Raw genomic sequence first — 24,499 nt, 5'->3', positions numbered from 1 at the left:
GGAGGAATTTCCCCCTTGCAGAGCGGTGTGTGCTGTGTCTGGGCAGATCAGGCTCAGGGCAGCAGGGCCCAGCCACCAGAGGGTTTCTTTGGCACTTCCTTGGTTGCCCGTTGCTTGCCAGCACATACTGACATTCTGCCACCCTCCCTCTTTCCAGTCTGCTTTTGTCTGCAGTTCTGCCAAGAGAAGGGCCAGAGATAACCCGGCTGCTAAAGAAACACTGCGAGAGGGGAGACACACACCCCCCTGGCAGCTGTTGGACTGTAGGGGCACAGGCTGAACCTTCTCTTGAGAGGGTGGAGAACAGGAGCAGCACAAGTGCTGATTGGATGTTGAGCAGGAGAAACAGATGTTTGTTATGTCCCTTCCATTTCCAGAGAATCCCTCTCCAGCCCCACAGATGTGAAGTGTGGCCAGAGCTCTTGTTGCAACTCCTGCTCTTAGTCCGGAGTCAACCTTGAGCCCTTTGTCCCTAAGGAAAGAATCTTTGCCGTGACAAATCCCGCACTGGTGCAGCTGGTGACACCTCCAGCAGTGACTGGAGCTGGTGCAGGACCAAGCCAATGCACACGGCAGGAACGCCAGGCTCCAGGGCTGCAGTCCCTGCTGCTGCTCTCCAGTCTGCTGCTGATCTGCACGGGAACCGCCAGCTTCACCAGCCTTTTCTTTATCTGCTGTGCAGGATGATGAAGGCACTGAAGGCATCGACCCTGGTGCTGCTTCTCGGTCTGTTCTCTTTTGGTGAGTCTCTGCAGAGCTCCAACCTGAGGACGGTGCTTTAGGAGGCACTCGGGGCTCCATCCTGCTCTGTTCCGCTTCCCCCGCTGTGAGCAGAGGAGCTCAGCCAAGAGCAGAAAGTCCCCACAGAGCTGTGCCAGTCCCTGCTCCAGCGGGACGGGTGTGGGTGAGGAAGGGCTGAGTTGCCTTCCCCAGGAGGGCTGAGCCAGTTCTCTTCAGCCCAGGGAGAGGCCGTGGCTGAGCTCTCCTGCCCCAGGGGCTGAGAATCTTCTGCAGGACAAGGAGCACAGTCCAGGGCAGGGAACGTCCATGTATTGCAGAGCCCATACGCCATGATGGCCACTGTCAAAGGCAACAAGAGGAGAGACAACTATGGCACTTGGGAGAGACACAGCAAGGGGAGCGGGCAGCCCGAGGCATAGCCCAGCCTTAGACCAGGTTCTAAGCTCTGGTGTGTGTCCAACAGGTGTTTACCACGTGGGACGACTTGGTGCCTTAACCCCCTGGAGCACTGCAGACCTGAGCAAAACCCTGCCCCTGCCAGACCAGCTCCGAAAGCTCCAGGAACAGCTTTATCATCTGTGCTGGAGCACTAAGGATGTGGCTGAGCGGGCTCTGCAGGAAGGGCTGAAGCAGGCAAAGCTCCCAGGCATTACCGGACGGGTAAGGGCACAAGGCAGAAGGATCTGCTCAGGGGTTTTATCCTCCATCCGCACATATCCTACTCCATTCCTGTCACCAACAGCCAACAGGCTGGTGCTGCTGGAACAAGTGCTGTCATGGCCACGCTTCCTTTTCCTGTTGCTCCACACTTCCTTATGGGGGAGAGAGCGTGACGGGAATGACAGCTGTCTGAGTTGGACCTTCCTCTGTGCCCAGATCTCGGGTCCTCCTCAATGGAGGGCTGGAAAAAAAGAATGGTCTCAGCAGTGCAGAGTTAAGCCAGGCCTATCTCATGCCCAGAAGGCTTATCTGTCCGTGCTGCCTGGCCTGGGGCCTCTGCACAGGAACAGCCCCTTCCCGCAGCTCCAGCATTCAGAGCACTGCAGTGAGCAGCCCCCCCTTTCTGATCCCGTCAATCACAGCAGAGCAAACCTGAGAGGCTTCCAGGCAATGTGGGTGTTCCCTTCATCTGAAACGGGCCTTGTCCCCGCTCACCTTGGCTGGCCTTGCAGGGAGCTGATTGCCCCTGTCCTTCTCCTTCCAACAGGCGCTCTCCTTTGTGTTCCTTCCCAGGCTGTTCAGGAGATCATCAGTCAAGCCCTGGAGAAGATGGAGGAAATCCAGGTCCCAATGCCAGATTATGCCCTGAAATCAGCAGGTGCTGTGACATTGTACAAACAAACCAGTTCCAAAGCACTTCCTGTCCAGATTGACAAGATGGGCATTGGAACGTGCCCAGGGGCAGGAGAGAAGGGGCGAGAAGTCAAGGGTCAATTTGTGCCCTATAAGTGCCCCCACTGACAGAGCCTGTAACGGGCCAGACCCCATGGGAATAACAGAAAGGCTGGTTCACAGTCTTGTCTTTTGCCATGGCCAAATACGACAGTTTGATGACTCCTTGCTGTGTGTTCCAGAGGGGTTGAGCCAGTAAGAATAAGGCAAACCCATTGTAGGACATGGATGACAACTGAGAAGCCTTTTTCAAGTCAAGAGTGTAATATTCCTCCTGACACTGCCTGGCGCTCATGCTCATCTTTCAATTTCCAGGGGCAGCCGTCATTCATTCCAAGACTTCTCCATCCTTCCGGACAGCCAAAGCAAAAGTCTTCCTGTATTCCCTGCCATTGATGGATTACATGAGGTCCCCTGAGCTGATTCTGGAGGTAGGAGAGCCAAGAAGCAGTAAAACAAAGGTTGGGAGCACGAACCACACACGCTGCTCCGAGTGTCCTTCCCCCCATCTTCACTCCTCAAAGCTTCTTTTCCTGCCCCCTTCTCTCATGGACCTGCTCTCCTCCTGTGTCTCCCTGCTGAGTATTTCTTGTCCTTTCAGCCAGAAAATCATCCTGGCAACTGCTGGCCCTTCCCAGGGGGTCAGGGACACGTCTTCATCAAGCTGTCCATGCCGGTCGTTCCCAGAGCCGTCACCATGGCCCATGTCTCAGGAACAGCGTTCCATGGACAAAGTATCTCTGGAGCTCCCAAGGACTTTGCTGTCTATGTAAGTGACTTCTCTGGAGTTGGGAGCAGGGGGTTGCACAGCATTGCTAAGCAGGGGATGAAGATGGGTCAAAGATTTTGGTGGCCTGAAGCTTCCTTCTGTCCCTCAGAACAAACAGGCTCCTTGGAGTCGCTCCCTTCGCATTGTATTCATCTTTTATTCAATGTACCACTAGAAAGGAAGCTTCTGGGGCAAGATGCTACTCCAGGAGCCACAAGGAAAAGGAACTGGACAGTACATGGTCCTAAACCTTCTTGGTTTACAATCCCAGTGCATTTGTGATCCTCAGGTCACCTCCCTCTCACTGGGAGCGTCTGCTCATTTTCTGACAGGCAGCCTGGACTCGTTGAGTGGGCAAGTGTGACGTGCTGCCCATCTGCAGCTTCTCGTCTTGTCCTTGTGCTCATGGTCCTTGGACTACGTAGCTGAAATAACCCCGTACTTCACCGGCTGAAGTTCAGTCTCCCATGGTGCACCAGACGCTCTTGTTTTCTCCACCTGTCTTTCTGTAGGGCTTCAAGGAAGAACACGAGGAGCAGGGAACGTTCCTGGGACAGTTCACTTTCCTGGCGGCGCTGAATCCCAGTCAGACCTTCCAGCTGAAGGTATGGGGACACAGAGGGAGGAGAACTGCAGGAGAGGAGGAGAAATGCGGTTGGATGGGGAGAGGCTTCCCTGCCAAAGGGTACAGGCAGCCCTGTCCTTGAGCCTGTGCCACGCTGCCTTTCTTCTGCTTCATCTTCCTGGTGGCAGATGGCTGCACTGCCACTCTTCTTCTCTTTCATTCTGGGTTTAAACTTCAGTGCTTAGAAGCGCCACAGTTGAAGCTGGAATCAGCTTCACTGTCTGGACCCCAAGTGCACACAAGCGGCCACATCCCGTAGGATGCAGGAATGCTGGTCTGCCAGTTAAAGACCAGAAATACTGGGCTTCCTGAGGGTTCTGTTGGTGCTGGCAGTGAGCAGTGACAGGGAGGCCATTCTGTTTCCATGGCTTTCTAGAGAAGGCAATGAGACGTTATACTGACCCCAGCACTGGGTCTTCTGACTGTGGAAGCCTGTGCCCCAAAGCAGGCGAGAGCTTTCCAGAGTATTTGCTGAGACATGTGGTCGCTGCTTCTTCCTTTGCTGTTCTCATGGCCCAATGAGGGAACACCTGGACCACGACAGGTCAAAGCCCCCGCGGGGCAGCAGGAAGGAAGCTGCTGATCGAGGCCGTCGCTGCGGCACTTCTGTCAGTGCTCACGTGCCAGAGAGGAAAAGGCGACTCGTTTCTTCTTGTCATTGCGGAACGAGCTCCCTGGGGTCGTGAATTACATCAGGCTGCAAGTGCTGAGCAACTGGGGCCACCCGGACTACACCTGCCTGTATCGGTTCAGGGTGCACGGTGATCCGCCCAGAGATGGGGGAGACGTTCCTGTTTCTTCTATCAATAAATTCTATTAACGTTCACCCAGTCGAGTTCCCATCTGCTTTGCCTGTGATGCTGCCTGGTCCTCCCTGAGCTCACTGGAGCTCCCCGGCCTTCTGGGCACATGGATAGTGAGTAGCCCAGGAACCGTCACAGAGTGATTAGCAAAGCAACCCCAGGACACTTAAGAGATCCCGTACCCACACCAGTCTGTCCTTCCTTTTGACCCGAGCTCCCCAAGCCCCAAGGCAGGAGCAGGCAGGGCAGTCGTGCGCTGGGGTTGCACCAGGGAGGTGAGAGCAGGACCAGCACTTGGCAGCCGGGGCTGGGAACAGCAATTTGTGCTCTGAGCTGGGGCTTAGTCCATGTGCAAGCCCAGCACGGGTCTAGATACCAAACTGAGGGTGTCGGTTCACCCCCGGTGCCACACACACGGCACCTTCTTCCATCACATCCTCCGATGAGCTGTTTTGCAGCCCCTTCCAGCTCAGCCCAGCTCAGACACCTGCACTCTGGCTCAGGGCTGCCTGGGGCTGGTGACCCTCGGGGCAGCAGCAGGAACCGCTCTGACCCTGGTTGTGGGGCTGTCCCTGGGCTGAGCCCTCGGGCCCAGGGCTGCTGAACTGGGCCACGCTGGGGCCCAGGGGTGCTGAGGTCAACAGGTCCCCATGGCCTGTCCGTGCTGGGAGACACCTGCTCCTGCAGCACCCCTGGTCCTGATCCCGAACCTGGTCCATCCTCATCCAGAAGTACACTCTAGCTTGTTGTTTGTTTTTTTTTTTGTTAAAACTGAAGATAATTCAGGTAGAGGCAGAGCCTGTTTAGAAGTTTTAGTAGTTTGGGGACAGAGACCAGTGTGGGGCTGGGACCCTTGTGGGTGAGGGCTCTTTCTGCCCCGTGCCCTTGGCCTGGCGCTCACAGCTGGGAAGAGACTGTCCAAACTCCTGCTGGGAGGAGCCAGATGTGGCCACCCCCGGCACAGCCTCAGGGTCTGCTGCCAACCTGCCCTCAGATCATCTCTGCCCAGCTGGACATGGCCCAGGAGTCACTGCAGTGTTGCTGTTCTCCGTGGGGCAGCGTGGTGCTCAGCAGGCAGAGCCAGAGCTGCTCCTGTGCCAGGAGAAGACTTCCCACAGAGCCTTGGCTGATGGTGACAGTTCCCACCAGCCGTCCCACTCTGGAAGGTCCAGGTGCCACAGAGGGGACACTGACTGGTTGTCACTTGTCTTGCAGGAACAGGAAGCAAACTGTCAGGATTCTTGCCTCCCTGATAACCGTTCACGCTGGACTCTGTGTCCTGGAGCTCCGAGGACAAACTCTGAGGTGAGGCCGTACCCGTCACGGTGCACACGGTCAGGATTCTTCTCTCCCTGATAACCGTTCGCTCTGGAGTCCATGTTTAAAGCTCCAGTGGCAAACTTCTCTGATTCCACGTGGGCTTTGTTGTGTTCATCTGTAGACATTGGTTATTGTCCATAACCTTGCAGTTACTGTTTTGCCTGAACGCAAATGCTTTTCTTCTCAGCGAAGTGCAATATCGGTCTTATCTTGTAAGCGATCAGTGTCGTTTGTAGTTGCTTTTGGTAGATCTGAGCAGAACTTCACAGCTTAAAACTTTAGTAAATCCAGCTTACAAGTAACATGAAGCAAAGAGTATATTAAAAATCATACCACCTTATGTCCCTGAGGAATTGATTATATTTAGTGTGCATCTACCTAAGGTAAATGATTAATATGAAACTTAAATTGGTCTCATCCGCTGACCTGTGAGTAGTAAAACCGTTGCCACGCAGCTCACTTATTTAGCAGGGAGAGCTCACAGTTGCTCATCCACGCTGTCATATTTATGGAATGAAGTGATAGACTCGTAGTCACATTGCACACAGTAGGAAAAGTGTCTGAGACTTGTATGCCCGCAAGTTCCCGGCATTCATCTGCTCTTCTGCTTCCCTGTGGGTCTCCTGGCAGGAGTTCTTGGCCTGGTTACGGCTCAGGCCCTTCCCTCCTCTGGAGGCCAGACCCAAGTGCTGCAGGTTGGGCTGGGGGTGATTGGGGGATCGAGTGCATCTGCCACCCCTGGCAGCCCAGAGAGAACTGAGCCGGACAACGGGACTACTTTCCGCAACATCCTCAGAGACGCCTGGAGCAAGGAGCGTGGCACTGAGTGTGTCTGTGACATCCCCACCATGCACCAGCCACTGGGAAAATGGAGCGGTGCAGCACACTCTTCAAGACTGTGCTCAGAGCAATGGGTGGTGAACTTTTAGAAACTGGGGTGCTGTATCTGGGATGCTGTAGATAGGATGCTGTGTCTAGGAAGCTGTATATAAGATGTTGAATCAGAGATGCTGTACCCAGGACGCCGTATCTGGGATGCCGTATCTAGGATGCCGTATCTAGGATGCCGTACCTTGGATGCTGTATCCGGGATGCTGTATCCGGGATGCTGTATCCGGGATGCCGTATCTTGGATGCCGTATCTCGGTTGCTGTATCTAGGATGCTACATCTGGGATGCTATATCTAGGATACTGTATCTGGGATGCTGTATTTAGTATGCTGAATCTGGGATGCTGTATCTGGGATGATGTATCTCAGATACTGTATCAAGGATGCTGTACCTTGGATGCTGTATCTAGGATGCTCTGTCTAGCATGGTTTATCTGGGATTCTGTATCTAGGATGCTGTACCTGGGATGCTGTATCTAGGATGCTGTACCTGGGATGCTGTATCTAGGATGCTGTATCTGGGATGCTGTGTCTAGGATGCCGTATCTGGGATGCCGTATCTGGGATGCCGTATCCGGGATGCCGTATCTAGAATGTTGTATCAAGGATGCTGTATCTGGGATGCTGTATCTGGGATACTGTATATGGGATACTGTATCAAGGATGCTGTGTGCAGGATGCTGTATCTGGGATGCCGTATCTTGGATACTGTAGCTGGGATGCTGTTTCTTGGATCCTGTATCTAGGATGCTCATTCTAGGATGGTTTATCTGGGATGATGTACCTGGGATGCTGTATCTTGGATACTGTATCTAGGATGCTGTGTCTAGAATGCTGTATCCGGGATGCTGTATCCGGGATGCTGTATCCGGGATGCTGTATCTAGGATGCTGTATCTGGGATTCTGTATGTGGGATTCTGTATCTAGTATGCTGAATCTGGGATGCTGTATCTGGGAAGCTGTATGTAGCATGATGTATGTGGGATGCTGTATCTAGTATGCTGTGTCTGGGATGCTGTATATGGGATACGGTATATGGGATACTGTATATGGTATACTGTATGTAGGATGCTCTTTCTTGGATGCAATATCTAGTATGCTGTATCTAGGATGGTGTATCTGGGATGCTGTATCTAGGATGGTGTATCTGGGATGCTGAATCTGGGATGCTGAATCTGGGATGCTGTATCTAGGATGCTGTATCACCGTATCACAGTATCACAGTATGTTTGGTATTGGAAAAGACCTCAAAATATCATCCAGTCCAATCCCCCTGCTGGAGCAGCAACACCTAGGTGAGGTCGCACAGGAACATGTCCAGGCGGGTTTTGAATGTCTCCAGAGAAGGAGACTCCACAACCTCCCTCGGCAGCCTGTTCCAGTGCTCTGCCACCCTCACTGAGAAGTTTTTTCTCAAATTTTAGTGGAACCTCTTGTGTTCCAGGTTGATCCCATTACTCCTTGTCTTATCATTGTTTGCCATCGAGAAGAGCCTGGCTCCATCCTCGTGGCACTCACCCTTTATATATTTATAAGCATCACTAAGGTCACCCCTCAGTCTCCTCTTCTCCAAACTAAAGAGACACAGCTCCCTCAGCCTTTCTTCATAAGGGAGGTGCTCCACTCCCTTAATCATCTTTGTTGCCCTACGCTGAACCTTCTCCAGCAGTTCCCTGTCCTTCTGGAACTGAGGGACCCAGAACTGGACACAATATTCCAGATGTGGCCTCACCCGGGCGGAGTAGAGCGGAAGGAGAACCTCTCTCGATCTACTAACCACCCCCCTTCTAATATACCCCAGGTCCCATTGGCTTCCTGGCCACAAGGGCCCAGTGCTGGCTCATGGTCATCCTGTTGTCCACCAGGACCCCCAGGTCCCTTTCCCCTACGCTGCTCTCTAATATGTAATTTCCCAACCTATACTGGAACCTGGGGTTGTTCCTGCCCAGATGCAGGACTCTACACTTGTTAAATTTCATCAGGTTATTCCCCACCCAACTCTCCAGCCTGTCCAGCTCTCTGGATGGCAGCACAGCCTTCTGGCGTGTCAGCCACTCCTCTCAGCTTAGTGTCATCAGCAAACTTGCTGACAGTACACTCAATTCCCTCGTCTAAATTGTTAATGAATATATTGAATAATATTGGCCCCAGTACTGACCCCTGAGGCACTGCACTAGATACTGGCGTCCAACTAGACTCCGCACCATTGACTACCACTCTCTGGCTTCTCTCCTTAAGCCAGTTTGCAACCCACCTCACTATTGTCCAGCAAAAGGAGACTGAGAGCTTGCAAGGACCTTGTTAGGGTCCACTCAGTGATGGACTCGTGATGGTTCATTTACGTTCTTCTCGAAGCACAAAATTAAGGCATCTGAAACCCCAAGGGCTCAGAATGCAATCAAACGGTGTTACTTTATTATTTTGCCCGTAAAGCGGCACGCGATAGCGAGAGAGTAAGAAAAAGGGAAAGGAAAAAGAAACAGGGAAAGAAGAAGGAAAAGATGGGAATGAGGACTGGTTTACCAGCAGATGAGTTCCAAAGGCGGCCCTCTGGGGTCCAGTCCCGTGGAGTCCTGCTGGTCCTCCATGGTGGTTTGGGATTCTCTGGTGGGGAGATCTCCATGACGTCCAGTCAGGAACCATCTTTATACTTCTGCACCCCCCCCCCCTCCCATTGTTTCAGGCCAATCTCCACCTTTGTTTCTCAATCCGGGCTTAACTGCGCAGGCTCGAAAAGTCTTCGCCTCTCTTGCCAGCGCTTGTCTGCGCCTGCGTGGCCAGCATTCAGGGGTATCTCTCTGGTCCATTGGGTGACCTCAGGACCCTTGGCGAGCTTCTGGGCATGCTCTTTTTTGTTGCCCTTTGTTCAAGGGAGCAGGTGGGGGACAAGGTGTGACTGAGGCTGCAGGTAAGAATCCATCTTCTGGACGGCAGTGATTGTCCCTGGGTCAGAGAGACCCGTATAACAATCCCTTTTAGGAGGTGGGGGCTAGCTTGGCTGAAGCAGCAGGCAAACTCCACACAGCAGCCTTTGTTAGCAGTAGCCTTCCAGGTTGGAGACACCTGTGCAACACAATGCTTCTCCTCAGGCCTCTCTCTAAGTCACTGTCAGTCTGTTCTTGATGGCGATGTTCAGGCAGATACTGGTTTTGGACCGACTCTTACAGACCTGGAGCAGATTCTGAGAGTTTGCTGTTCCAGAAAGGTTTGGCTGGTGCAGCAGCTGAGAGGTAATGGCCATCTATGATGAGTCCCCAGAGTGATGCTTTGGGACCGGTGGCACGTGCATCTCCCTAACCAGGCAGTAGAATGCACTTTGGGCCCGGTAGAAGGAAGGTGGCAGAGGCAATGCATTGGAGAGCTGGCAGGCTAAAACTGGGAGTTGGATGAGGCCACCTCCTTTAGCGAGTCATTGAACAGCTCACAAGTACTGTAAAAGCACACCTTGAGAGAACCCTGGTTGTCACAAAAGGGGAAAACGGTAGATTCTATTGCTGAAAACGGACTGTGTGGTTTTGTGAATGTGGCTTCAGCCTTTTTCTTCAAAGGAGGCTCATACCTACTTAAGAAAACTCATGATGATCATGTTGAAAACAAAGAATCAGTGTGGTGAGGCTGTAGAGTGGCCCTTGGTTTGTCCTGCCAACAAGCTCTGAATGCGGATTCTCGCAGGTGTAGCGGAGTGGCAGCAGCGTCTCTGAGCAAAGCTCTGGGGGACGGGGTCCTGTGTGCTGGGGACAGCTTCCCTTGCCATTCTCTGCTCCCTCCTCCTTCAAGCAGGGGCTGCCCCACGCCGCGCACAGCCAGTCCCAGCCGGGCCCGCAGGTGGGTGTCTCTATGGCGACCGCCTGGGCTCTGTGATGTGGGCGCCTCGTCATAACCAGAGGCCGTTGTGACATGGGGTCGTCATAACCAGAGGCCGTTGTGACACGGGGGTCCTCGCCCTGACCGTGGGGGTATTTAAGGAGCGAGAGCCCTGGGGTGCTCACTCCCAGGAGAGCAGCTTCTCAGGAGGCAGCAGCTTCTCAGGAGGCAGCAGCTTCTCAGGAGGCAGCATCTCCCCTGGGTGCCCATTGCAGCACTTTGATAGAGGAGACCCAAGATGCCAACTGATAAGGAGGCGAACGCCCACTCCCAGCCCTTCGGGCTGCCCCCCTTGCTCCATGGGCCACAGGGGAGGGACGGGACAGGGCAGGAGGGAAAGGCCGGTGGTTGGACGGGGCCGCAAGCAGCTGCTGCGGTGCCGGGACTGCCGCCTCCATCCCATGTGTCCTGCTCCTCCTCCTGCCCGCAGATCAGCCACAGCCTGGGCCAGCACAGCATCCAGAGCAGCTGGGTCACCCCCTCGGTCCAGGGTTGCTTCCAGGACCACCGTGAAGGTCCCCAGGAGGGGTCTGGCTGGCCTCGCAGCACCAACACCGAGGCAGGAGCAGAGGCAGAGTGCCTGGCACCTGCCCCACAGAGCCCCAGAGCCGATGACGTGGCTCTGTGGGACACAGCCCAGCGCATCATCAGTGAGGCCGTGCGCAGGGCTGTGGCTGAGATCCTGGGAGCTGGCCAGGAACCGGAGGAACAGCAGGACCTGGCCCAGCGCATGGACTTGCAAGATGAGAACAGCAGAGAGGGGTGCCAAGGCCGAGACACCATCCACAGCATCTGGATCAACCCCTCGGTCCAGGAGCACCTCCAGGATGCCCCTGCAGGTCCCCAGGAGGGGTCTGGCTTGACCAGCTGCACAGACATGGAGGCGGCAGCAGAGGCAGAGCGCCCGGCCCCTGCCCAGCACAGCCCCACAGAGGACGATGTGGCTCTGGCAGACATTGTGGAGTACATCGTCAGCGAGGCCATGCGCAGGGCTGAGGCTGAGATCCAGGGACCTGGCCAGCAACTGGTGGAACAGCAGGACCTGGCCCAATGCACGGATGTTCCAATGGCAGCACCAGCACCTGCAGGACTTGAAGCCACTGAGGCTCATTTGGCAGGAGAGGATGAGGGACAGGCCAGCACAGCCCCTCTCGTCCCAGCTGCAAAGGATGAAGAAGTAAACACGGTTTCTCCAATGTCTGGAGAGTACGGAGGAGAGACCAGCGCAGACATGGCCTGCCCAGCGCAGGGCCCAGCTCTGCGGCGACGGCCTTCCCGGTTCAGGAGGGCGCTGCGGGCTCTGCGCAGGGCTTTCCGCTGCAGCTGCACCGCGGGACAGCACGAGGAGTAGAGCCCGGCTCCAGCGCCACGTGGGTGCCTGGACATGCGGCTGGTCCTGAGCCTGCGCAGCGTCCAGAGGGAGCGTCTGAGGGTGCCACGCCAGGGATGGGTGCATGGACGGTGACCGCGGCATTCACCTGCCCTGAGGACGTGGTGCTGCCAGCCTCTGCTCGGCCTTGGATTGTTTTCAGAAATCAATAAAGCCAATAAAAAAAAAAAAAAGGCAGTTTTCCCCCTGTGCTCATCTGTTCCTGCTCCACCTCGGGACAAAGAAAGCTGCAGGAAATCTCTGTCCTCGGGGTGTCCCGGCATTGGTTGCAGGAAGCCCTGGGCTGGTGCTGCCGCAAGCCGGCAGTTTGGCTGGATCCCCCTCAGGCTGTAGGTTGGTTGTGCTTTAGTTGTGTCGAGGGTTAAGATTGCGGGGTGACAATAAAACCCTGGGAGATGTATTGTTAACCTCCTCTCCCCCACCCACTTCCCCCTTGTGCCCTTCCCTCTCCCCTTTTCCCACTAAGGACAGGCGATCGGAGGGAAAGAAGGACAGAGAGAAGAGAGTTGGAAAAATTAACAATGTTTTACTAATGCTACTAATAAGAATAGAGAAAATAATACAAAATATACAAAACCAATCTTGAAAGTCTCAGCAACTGCAGAGCTGGCCACCAAAGTCCTGGATTAGACTCTGCAACCAAGCGGAGCTGGATTCAGTCTGTCACTGGCCTCAGTTCGCAGGGACGACTAGCAAGGTCCTCTCCTAATGTCAGCCATAAGCAGAAGGGAAAAAGCAAAGGCAAAAGGGACGAGATCCTGGTGATCTCCCACTTTTATATGAAGTATTCACGTGAATGGAATGTTATACACAGTTGGTCAGTTTCTTAGTCACTTGTTTCTCGTCGCCCCTCTCGTGAGATGTCCATCCATGCTTATCAATAAGTTTGCATTCCATTGCTAGGTTTACCAAAACATGTGTCTGGTTCTCCAGGAAAATGCAGTTAATATGAAGCTTTAGCTGACAGGCAAATTCACTAAAAGAGAAACTTGTTTTTAACAAAACCAGGACAGACTCTGACTCTGTGAATCAGCGACTCTGTGACTCTGATTCTGTGAGTCTATGGCTTTGTGACACTGTTAATGTGACTTTGACACTGCGTCTCTATGTCTCTGTGAGACTGTGACACAGAGACTGTGACTCTATGACTCTGCGTCTTTGTGACTGTGACTCTGTGGCTCTGTGGCTCTGTGACTCTGACTCTGACACTGTGAGCCTGTGACACCGTGAAACTGTGGCACTGTGACTCTGAGTATGTTACTCTGACTCTGTGGCTCAGTGACTGACACTTTGTGAATCTGTGACTGTGTCTTTGTGAGTCTGTGACTGTTACTCTGTGATACTGTGACTCTGTGACTCTGATTCTGTGACTCTGTGACACTGTGACTCTGTGGCTCTGTGACTGTGACCATGACTCTGACTCTGTGACTCTGACACTATGACTCTGTGACACCGTGAGACTGACACTCTGACACTGTGTCTATGACTCTTTTACTGCGACACTGTGTCTCTATGACTCTACGACACTGTGACACAGTGAATGTGACTCTGTCTTTGTGAGTCTGAGACTGTGACTCTGTGACTGTTAATGTGACTCTGTGACTCTGTGACCCTGTGACTCTGTGACTGTGATACTGTGACTCTGTGACTCTGAGTCTGTTGCTCTGTGACTTTGTGACACTCTCACTGTGACTGAGACTCTTTGACTGTGACACTAAGACTCTGTGACACTGTGACCCTGTGACTCTGTGACACTGTGACTCTGTGGCTCTGTGACTCTGTGACTGTGACTCTGTGACTCTGTGACTCTGACACTGTGACTCTGACACTGTGACACTGTGACTCTGTGACTGTGATATTGTGACTCTGTGACTCTGATTCTGTGACTCTGTGACTTTCTGACGCTGTGACTGTGACTGAGACTCTGACTGTCACCCTGAGACTCTGTGACACAGTTACCCTGTGAGTCTGTGACATTGTGACTCTGTGACTCTGTGACTCTGTGACAGTATGACACTGGGACTATGACTCTGTCACTGACTCTGTGACACTGTGACACTGTGCCTCTATGACTCTGTGACTTTTTGACACTGTGACTGTGACTCTTTGACTGTGACACTGTGCCTCTATGACTCTGTGACTCTGTGACACAATGACTGTGACTCTGTGTGTCTTTGTGAGTCTGTGACTGTGACTCTGTGACTGTTGTGTCTCTGTGACTATGTAACTATGACTGAGACTCTATGACTGTGACTCTGTGACTCTGACTCTGTGACTCTGACTGTTAATGTGACTCTGACTGTTAATTTGACTCTGACTGTTAATGTGACTCTGTGACACTGTGACCCTGTGACTGTGAAACTGAGACTCTGAGACATTGTCACCCTGTGACTCTGTGACACATTGAGTCTGTGATTCTGTAACTGTGTGACTCTGTGACTGAGACTCTATGACTGTGACTCTGTGACTGTGACTCTGACTCTGTGACTCTGTGAATGTAAATGTGAGTCTGTGACTCTGTGACAGGAATTAGCTGGGCTCATTTGGAGAGCTTTAAACTAGGCTCGAAGGGGGATGGGGTTGAAGCTGGGCTTGTCCCAGTGGGGCAGCATTCTAGAACCAGTGAGGACCAGTGGCCTCCTGTACCCCTAGGGAGAAATCGGCGTGCTCTGCTTGCTCCCTGAAATGCCTGCACACCAATGCACGCAGCATGGGGAATAAGCAGGAGGAGTTAGAATCCTGTGTTCGATCAGAAGGTTGGGATCTAGTGGCAATTACAGAAACATGGTGGGACAGTTCACATGTCTGGAATGTGGTCATGGATGGTTATGCCCTTTTCAGGAAAGACAGACCGGCCAGGCGTGGTGGTGGAGTTGCTCTCTATGTGAGAGAGCAGCTACAATGCACTAAATTCTGCCCAGGAGCGGATGACGAGCGAGTTGAGAGTGTATGGGTCAGGATCAAGGGGCAGGCTGGCAGGGGTGACACTGTTGTGAGTGTCTGTTACAGGCCACCAGATCAGGCTGAGGAAGTTGATGAGGCCTTCTATGGGCAGCTGAGAGTGGCCTCACAGTCACAGGCCCTGGTTGTTGTGGGTGATTTTAACTTCCCTGATGTTTGCTGGAAGGACCATTCAGCCAGCCAGCCACAGTCCAGGAGGTTCCTCCAGTGCATTGATGAGAACTTCCTCATGCAGATGGTGGAGGAGCCGACCAGGAGAGGTGCACTGCTGGATCTCATCCTCACTAACAAGGAGGGTCTGGTCGAAGCAGTAAAGGTTGAGGGCTGCCTGGGTTGCAGTGACCACGAGATGGTGGAGTTCAGCATCTCGTGTGGCAGGAACAGAATAGCAAGTAGAATTGCAACCCTGGACTTTAGAAGGGCTAACTTTGGCCTTTTCAAGCAATTGCTGGGGGAAATCCCATGGGCAAGACTGCTTGAAGGAAAAGGGGCCCAAGATAGCTGGGTGGCATTCAGAGATTGCTTCTTCCACGCTCAGCATCAGAGCATCCCCACACGTAGGAAGTCAAGGAAGGGAGCCAGGAGGCCTGCGTGGTTGAATAGGGATCTGTTGGGTATGCTCAACAGAAGAGGAGAGTTTACAGGTCATGGAGGCAGGGGCTGGCCACTTGGGAGGAATATAAGGCTGCTGTTAGAGGATGTAGGAAGGCAGCTAGGATAGCCAAGGCCTCCTTAGAATTACAGCTGGCGAGAGGGGTCAAGGACAGCAAAAAGAACTTTTTCAAATACATAGCAGATAAAACTAATACCAGAGGCAATGTAGGCCCACTGATGAATGGGGTGCGTGCCCTGGTGGCAGAAGATACAGAGAAGGCAGAATTACTGAATGCCTTCTTTGTCTCTGTCTGCTCTGCCGGAGGCTGTCCTGGGGAGCCCCGTACCCCTGAGACCCTGGATGAAGCCAGGTCAATGGAGGAGTTTGCTTTAGTTGATGAGGACGGGGTTAGGGAGCAATTAAATAGTCTGGACATTCATAAATCCATGGGTCCAGATGGGATGCATCCGCGGGTGCTGAGGGAGCTGGCTGAAGTCATTGCTGGACCGCTCTCCATCATCTTTGCCAAGTCTTGGGAAACGGGAGAGGTGTCCGAGGATTGGAGGAAAGCAAATGTCACTGCAGTCTTCAAAAAGGGCAAGAAGGAGGACCCGGGTAATTATAGACCGGTCAGCCTCACCTCTGTCCCTGGGAAAGTAATGGAACAGCTTGTCCTTGGTGCCATCTCAAGGCATATCAAGGATGAGAGGGTTATTAGGGGCAGTCAGCATGGCTTTACCAAGGGTAGGTCATGCTTGACCAACCTCATAGCCTTTTATGAGAATGTAACAAGGTGGATGGATGATGGCAGAGCGGTGGATGTGGTCTACCTTGACTTCAGTAAAGCCTTTGACACAGTCTCCCACAGCATCCTCACAGCTCAGTTGAGGAGGTGAGTTCTAGACAATAGAGTAGTGAGGGGGGTTGCAAACTGGCTTAGGGAGAGAAGCCAGAGAGTGGTAGTCAATGGTGCGGAGTCTAGTTGGAGGCCAGTATCTAGTGGAGTGCCCCAGGGGTCAGTGCTGGGGCCAATATTATTCAATATATTCATTAACGATTTAGACGAGGGAATTGAGTGTACTATCAGCAAGTTTGCTGATGACACCAAGCTGGGAGGAGTGGCTGACACGCCGGAGGGCTGTGCTGCCATCCAGCGGGACCTGGACAGGCTGGAGAGCTGGGCAGGGAATAACCTAATGAAATTTAACAAGGGCAAGTGTAGAGTCCTGCATCTGGGCAGGAACAACCCCAGGTTCCAGTATAGGTTGGGAGATTACATATTAGAGAGCAGTGTAGGGGAAAGGGACCTGGGGGTCCTGGGGACAGCAGGGTGACCATGAGCCAGCACTGTGCCCTTGTGGCCAGGAAGGCCAATGGCATCCTGGGATGTATTACAAGGGGGGTGGTTAGTAGATCGAGAGAGGTCCTCCTTCCCCTCTACTCCACCCTGGTGAGACCACATCTGCAATAGTGTGTCACATCTGGAATATTGTGTCCAGTTCTGGGCCCCTCAGTTCCAGCAGGACAGGGAACTGCTGGAGAGGGTCCAGTGTAGGGCAACAAAGATGATTAAGGAAGTGGAGCATCTCCCTTATGAAGAAAGGCTGAGGGAGCTGGGGCTCTTTAGTTTGGAGAAGAGGAGCCTGAGGGGTGACCTTATTAATGTTTATAAATATCTAAAGGGTGAGTGCCACGAGGATGGAGCCAGGCTCTTCTGGGTGGCAAACAATGATAGGACAAGGGGCAATGGGATCAAGCTGGAACACAAGAGGTTCCACTTAAATTTGAGAAGAAACTTCTTCTCAGTGAGGGTGGCAGAGCCTGGCCCAGGCTGCCCAGGGGGTTGTGGAGTCTCCTTCTCTGCAGACATTCCAACCCACCTGGACACCTTCCTGTGTAACCTCAGCTGGGTGTTCCTGCTCCATGGGGGGATTGCACTGGATGAGCTTTCCAGGTCCCTTCCAATCCCAAACATACTGTGATACTGTGAGTTTTTTGCTGTTCTGCCATTTTGCAGTTGGCCCTTTGGCCTTTTTGCTCTGTCTTGCTGGGATTGGTTGTTTGCGACAAAGTTGCTCCTTTCTCCAGGACTGGAGTTACATGAGGGATTGTACCGAGTGTATTTTCTAAATTTAATTTATTTTCATTTCTTATATTTCATTTTAATTTTAAAATTTCATTTCATTTAATCATGTACATAGTATTAGTAATATATTATACTATTTTATTGTCTTATTAAAGTGCTGTTTCTGAAACCACAGGTTTCTCCCTTCCCTTCGGTTATCTTCCATATCGCACTTAATAGGTTGAGGGACTACGTGAGCAGCTATTGTGGTATTAGTTGCTGGCTGGGGTAGAAAATTGACAGGGAAGGATAGTAGTGGCTCAAGAACTCTTGAAAATCACTTTCCAAGATGATGGCACTTATTTTTTTTTTTTTTTTTTTTTTGTAGCGGGAAACAACATGAGAAAGAAAAACCATCAGAAACTGCAGCTCTGGAGGCCCAGAGTGGAGCTCAGGATAGAGAAATGTCCTTCTGAGCACAGTGCTGTGCACAGCACAGACCCTGGATCAGCCATGACTTTGTGTTTCCAGGAACAGCTGGTGAGGATGGAGAGACAGCAGCACAGGTGGGGACACACTGGGCTGAGAACAAGGTGGGGAAGCGCATGGGGTGTCTGCAGCCTGTGGGGAAACAGCCACAGGCCTGGGACAGTGCAGGATGGACTGTAGTGGAGATGGCCAAGGGTGAGGCTGAATGTCCCTGAAAGAGCGAAGGTCTTTGTCCCATTGGCTATGGCTGATGCTTCTGCCAACGAGGCCTAAGAAAAGACATAGTCGTCATGGCCATGGGGCTTCTTTGCCTCCTTGCAGCCCCCCATGGAGAAAAGGAGGTATGACACCATTGTCCTGCACTGGGCATCGCACTCCCCACAGCCCCAGGAAGAGCCCTGAGCCACACGTGAGGGACAGGATCTCCCTTCCCAGGGGCAGGGGCTCAAGGCTTGGCCATTGTCCTTCATCAGACAAACCAAGGGCTTTCTCAGCATCAGAGCTGCTGCACTTTGCCTTTGCCTGATGCAATCGCTGCCTCCAATTATCTGCTCTAACGAGTCCCTGGGGAGGCTTTGTCAGGAACAGCCCTCAGTGGGGCCCATTAATGCTTCAATGTACTTTGGAGTTTGCTTCTGACTTGGACTTCTTGAGCAGATTCTTCAGTCTGTGCTTGGTATCTGAGGTTCATGGACTCAGCACCAAATACACCACGGGGCTCATTAAAACACAGAAAGCCCTAACGAGCGTTGTTTCTTTCTGTAATTTCCTTTACATCTTCAAGACTTGTAGAACTAACTGGAGAGGTTTCAATGGGACACTTAGTGATGAAGGTTTCAAAGAAGATTTCATAAAGGAGGGTTTTCTCTTTCCAGGGTGTTTTCTGTCATTTTTCATTGCATAGAAGAAGTGACAGCAGCATTCTACACTGGACATTGATCCCGAGGGTCTCCTGGAGACATCTGGACAGGCAGGAGAACAGTCCCTTGAGGCTGGACACTGTATGGACAACCTGGCTCCTCACCCCCACCCCCAGTCTGCCGGTTCCCTCATTGGCCACCAGAGATGGCATCACTTTTCCTACATCAGACTTCTCCATGAGCTCTGCAGGAGATGCTGCAGCTCCTGTGCACCAGCTCCACCTGCTCTCCTGTGCAAACACTGCACAGTTCAATAAACAGCAAAACACTTTCCTCAGCTGTGTGTGTAAGTGGATCTGATGAGGTCCAGCATCCACAAGGGACACCCACACAAGAACTGGTTTAGACAGAGAGACAGGAGAGGATAGAAATAAACACAATGAACGTGTTGACTGCCATGTTAATTAGAGCTCTGAAGAATGGGGCAAGTTTGTAACTCCCTGAAGCTCAAAGCAGAAACCAGACAGTTGAGAGGAACTGAATGACCAAAGAGCAAGTGGAGGAGAAACCTGAGAGCACTGGGAAGGACAAACGTCCAGACAGTGCTGGAAAGTTGTCCTTGGACAGGGACATTTAATCAGGAGAGGTGGGAACTCCTGAATGACGAGGGAGATGAAATCATAGAGTGTTTGTAATAGAAGTACAAGGGAAGACCAATATTTCTTCTCCTATCCTTTGTACACTTCCCCATAATTCACTTTTTGGCTTTTTTCTTTTAAATTTTAATATGTTAAAAAAAAAACTAAACAAAAATCTCCAATCAAACAAACAAACAAACCAAACAAAAGAAACAAAAAACCCCAAAAAACAAAGCAAAAAAAAAAACCAAACCAACTAAACAATAACAACCAAAACCAAAAACAAAACAGCAACAATAACAACAACAGCAACAAAAAAACCCACAAACAAAACAACAACAAAAAAGTGCGCCTTTCCAGACAAACATCAGTCATCAGCTGTCTCACCATAAACATCCAGTGCCATTTTAGGGCCCAGTGTAGCTGAGGTGCTGGCCTGGGATTGGCATCTATCACACAGGACCTGGGGAGACCAGAGCACCTTGCAGTGCAGGTGGAGCCTGGGCAGGGGTTCCCGGGGCATCTACACTGGCACCAGGTGTTTGTGTCCCTGGAGCTGAAGACATTTGTGTCCTAAATCCATGCCTAACAAAGACTTTTAAATAAATAAAAAAATAAATAAATAAGTAATTAAGTAAGTAAGTAAGGAAATAAATGAATGAATGAATAAATAAATAAATACGTAAATGAATAAGTAAATACGTAAATGAGTAAATACGTAAATGAGTAAATAAGTAAATAAGTAAGTAATAAGTAAATAAGTAAATAAGTAAAACAGTAAATAAATAAAACAGTAAATAAATAAGTAAATAGGTATGTAAATAAGTAATTAAGTAAATAAATACATAAATACATAAAAGCATAACTACTTATATAATTACATAAATACATACATAAATAGATAAATACATAAATACATACAAGAAAGGAAGGAAGAAAGGAAGGGAGGAAGGGAGGAAGAAAGGAAGGGAGGAAGGAAGGAAGGAAGGAAGGAAGGAAGGAAGGAAGGAAGGAAGGAAGGAAGGAAGGAAGGAAGGAAGGAAGGAAGGAAGGAAGGAAGGAAGGAAGGAAGGAAGGAAGGAAGGAAGTTGACACCTTCCTTTGCTTTGGATCTTTGTATTCAGTTCTTCTTATTTTAACTTTCATTGACATCACCTGACATCTGCTGGGCCTGCAGGCATGAAGCCAAGATCATGTTGTGTCTTGCACAGCGCCCCATGCCCTCTGAACCTTCCCTGCCCTGGACTCCTGACACGTTGCCCAGAGCGAGTCACAATGAGGTGTTGGCTGGTTCACGGGCTGAGATGTTGGTTTAGATGGTCACCTACAGCACAGGTGGATCCTGCCCCATCATCGCCTGCTCTGCTCCAGTCTGAAACAGAGCCCAACATCACAATGGGATCATGAGAGAACTGAGGTTGAAGGGCCCTCAGGAGTCTGCAGTCCAGCCTGTCACCAACCGGGTCACACCAAGGTGTTCAAGCCTTGATTCAATCAGAGCTTTAGCAGGACTAGAGAAGTGATCATCCCTTGGTACTGGGCACTGGTGAGGCTGCACCTTGAATCCTGGGGGCAGTTTTAGGCCCCTCATGGCAAGGAAGACATTGAGGTGCTGGAGAGAGTTCAGAGGAGGGTGACAAGGCTGGTGAAGGGTCTGGAGCACCAGTCTGACGAGGAGCGGTTGAGGGAGCTGGGGCTGTTCAGCCTTGAGAACAGGAGGCTGAGGAGAGACCTTATTACTCTCTACAGCTGCCTGAAAGGAGGTTTTATCATGGAGGGTGTTGGTCTCTTCTCCCAAGTAGCAAGTGATAGGACAAGAGGAAATGGCCTCAAGTTGCACACGGGGAGGTTTAGATGGATATGAGGAAAAAATTCTTCAGGGAAAGGGTTTTGAAGCAATGGAGCAGACTGCCCAGTGAGGTTGTGGAGTCACCATCACTGAAGGTGTTTAAAACACAGATAGATGGGGCTCTTAGGGACATGGTTTAGTGCCAGATTTAGGTTATGGTTGGACTCAATGATCCTAAGGGTTTCTTCCAATCACAATTATTCTATGATTCCATGATAAGTCATTTTTGCTATTTTCTTTCTCAGAGGACCATGCAGCCTCCCTGAGAGCCAGGACTTTTCTGAGGGGTTGGAGAGACGTCTCACGGTCACACCAGCCAGTTCCACCAGCCCCTGTCTGTCCCTTCCCAGACCAAACCTTTTCTCCATATCCCAACCCTCCAGGCGAGTTTCTGGGACACAGCAAATGCTGTGCTGGTCTTCTGGGCTTGTTCAGAGAGAGCAGTTTGCCAACATGTTGATGGGCTCTCTGTGCACCTCAAAGCTTTCCTGACCATTTTTCTCAATGTCCCACTTGTACCCAACCTTTCTGGTCCTTGAGCTGTACATGAGGGGATTGAGCAGGGATGTGGGGAAGGTGTAGAAAAAAGGCTTTGTCAAACTGTCTTGGGAGGGCTGTTCTGGGCATCCCACAGTCCAGGATGAGGCTGCTGTAGAAACCAGTGGCACTGGTGAGGTGACAGGTCCAGGAGGAGAAGGCATTGTGCCCGTCTACACTGGGGTAGAGAGCAGTGATGCATTCATGGGATGCCCATGTGAACAGGAAGGGGACAAATGGCTGTATAATACAAACAGAAAACTATATCAGTGGCAAGGATGAAGCGATGACTGTAGGGGATAGAAATCCCCATAGCCAAGGTGCAGCTGCCTTCTGGAGACAGACTGTCCAGCCTGTGACTCTTGCAGAATGAAGCGGGTGGCTTAGGGACAACCCTGGTTGCAGGATGTGGCCACCAGAAAACAAAGAAACCAACAACACAACACCTCAGCACTCAGTACAGGCAAGAGCTGCAGGAAATAGTAGTGACAGTGCTGCAAGCAGAGATGGTGCCGTCATCATTCCCAAAGCCGGGCAGCAGCTGGGTCTGGGTGCTGGAGCTGATCAGGTCTCCAGGGAGGTCACACTGACCTCGGTTCAAGGAAGCACATCCCAGTGCTGCATTCAGGGGGTTTCTTGGGGAAGTTACTCTCAACATGAAGTGACCTTGACCCGTCCCACAGGCCTCCATGTCCTCCACAGCGATAGCTGAGGCATTTGTGCTCAACTGGGCTCATTTCCCCCCACAAACACTGTGTGCATGCTCCCATCTGCCCTCTGTGCACACTCAGGCTTCTGACTAGTCATTCAGAGTCCTTCCACGGAGGGACAAACAGCCTCTCTCAGGTGTGGTGAGAGGACAGGAATCAAAATGGTGGTTGCAATGGGCTGATCTGTGACGAATGCCTTGGGACAGCTGCCACAGCGTGTCCAGGAACATGGGCACAGGCCAGACCCTGCTCTCCTGGTCTCTCATGTCTCTCCCAGCAGGCCTGGCCATGCGAGACCACTGCTGTGTGCCCCACAGAATCACAGGCTGGTTTGGGTTGAAGAGACCTCTGGAGATCATCCAGTCCAACCCACCTGCTAAAGCAGGTTCACCCAGAGCAGGTCGCACAGGATCATGTCCAGGTGGGTTTGAATGTCTCCAGAGAAGGAGACTCCACACCTGCTCTGGGCAGCCTGTTTCAGGGCTCTGTCACCCTCCAAGTAAGGAAGTTTATGCTCATATACAGATGCAACCTCCTGTTCTTCAGCCTGTGCCCGTTGCCCCTCATCCTATCATTGGGCACCACTGAAAGGAGTCTGGTCCATCCTCTTGACACCCACCCTTGAGATATTTAAAAACATTGATAAGATCCCCTCTCAACTTCTCCAGCTGAACAAACCCCCTCTCTCAGGCTCTCCTCATCAGAAAGATGCTCCAGACCCCTCAGCATCTTTGTAGCCCGCCGCTGCACTTTCTCCAGTAATTTCTTTCCTGAATCACAGAATGGACTGGGTTGGAAAAGACCTCAGATATTATCGAGTCCTACTCTTAGTCCAACTCTAGTCCATTTATTAGATCATGGCACTAAGTGCCATGTCCAATCTGAGTTTAAACACCTCCAGGGACGGCGAGTCCAGCACCTCCCTGGGCAGCCATTCCAATGCCTGACCACTCTCTCTGTAAAGAATTTCTCTCTAATATCCAGCCTAAATTTCCCCTGGCAGAGTTTAAGCCCATGCTTCCTTGTCCTATTGCTGACTGCCTGGGAGAAGAGCCCAATCCCCACCTGGCTAGAACTGCCCTTCAGGTAGTTCTAGAGAGTGCTGAGGTCACCTCTAAGCCTCCTCTTCTCCAGACTAAACAAGCCCAGCTCCCTCAGCCTCTCCCCATAGGGCTTGTGTTCCAGTCCCTTCCCCAGTCTTGTTGCTCTTCTCTGGACCCGCTCCAGCACTTCAATCTCTTTCCTGAACTGAGGGGCCCAGAACTGAACACAACACTCCAGGTGTGGCCTCCCCAATGCAGAGCACAGGGGAAGGATCACTGCCCTTGTCCTGCTGACCACGCTATTTTTGATACAGGACAGGATACCATTGGCCTTCTTGGCCACCTGGGCACACTGATGGCTCATGTTGAGCTTCCTGTCCATTAGTCCCCCAGGTCCCTTTCTGCCTGACTGCTCTCCAGGCACTCTGCACCCAGTCTGTAGCGCTGCAGGGGGTTGTTGTGACCAAAGTGCAGCACCCGGCACTTGGCCTTATTGAACTTCATGCCATTGGAATCAGCCCATTTTTCCAGTCTATCCAGATCCCTCTGCAGAGCCCTCCTGCCTTCCTGCAGGTCGACACTCCCTCCCAACTTGGTGTCATCAGCAAATTTGCTGATGATGGTCTCAATCCCCTCATCTAAATCGTCTGCCCCTAACCTGTACTGGTGCCTGGGGTTATTCCTCCCCAGGTGAAGGACCCTGCACTATCCCTTGTTGAACTTCCTCAGGTTCTCCTCTGTTCAGTCCTCCAACCTGTCCAGGTCTCACTGGATGCCAGCACAGCTGGTGTGTCAGCCCTTCCTCCCAGCTTGGTGCCCCCACCCTGCACACTTGCACACTTCAGTTTGCACTGGTGTTTCCCTCTCTGGGGCACTTTCCAGCCCACCCCAGCAGAGAAGCTCCATCTGGGCTGGCCCTGTAGAATGAAATGGAGGAAATGGGGCTCAGTGACAGTG

At 51.8% G+C, this 24,499-nt stretch overlaps 1 protein-coding gene across 1 annotated transcript; it reads left to right on the top strand.

Annotated features, from left to right (window-relative positions):
* Window positions 1–1,070: 1,070 nt before the first annotated feature.
* On the top strand, window positions 1,071–24,236 carry LOC309450420 (SUN domain-containing protein 3-like; the record flags this gene model as incomplete). The annotated part of the gene is made up of 8 exons (XM_082073252.1): window positions 1,071–1,089; window positions 1,205–1,401; window positions 1,975–2,059; window positions 2,449–2,564; window positions 2,735–2,902; window positions 5,546–5,635; window positions 10,836–11,029; window positions 24,233–24,236. 8 exons carry the CDS (start codon window positions 1,071–1,073, stop codon window positions 24,234–24,236), a joined length of 873 nt encoding a protein of 290 aa, XP_081929378.1.
* Between the last annotated feature and the right edge of the window lie 263 nt (window positions 24,237–24,499).

The sequence above is a fragment of the Streptopelia decaocto genome (assembly GCF_964273445.1).
Source record: "Streptopelia decaocto genome assembly, chromosome: 26".
NCBI classification, from domain to species: Eukaryota; Metazoa; Chordata; class Aves; order Columbiformes; family Columbidae; genus Streptopelia; species Streptopelia decaocto.
This window is presented reverse-complemented; position numbering and strand designations above follow the sequence as displayed.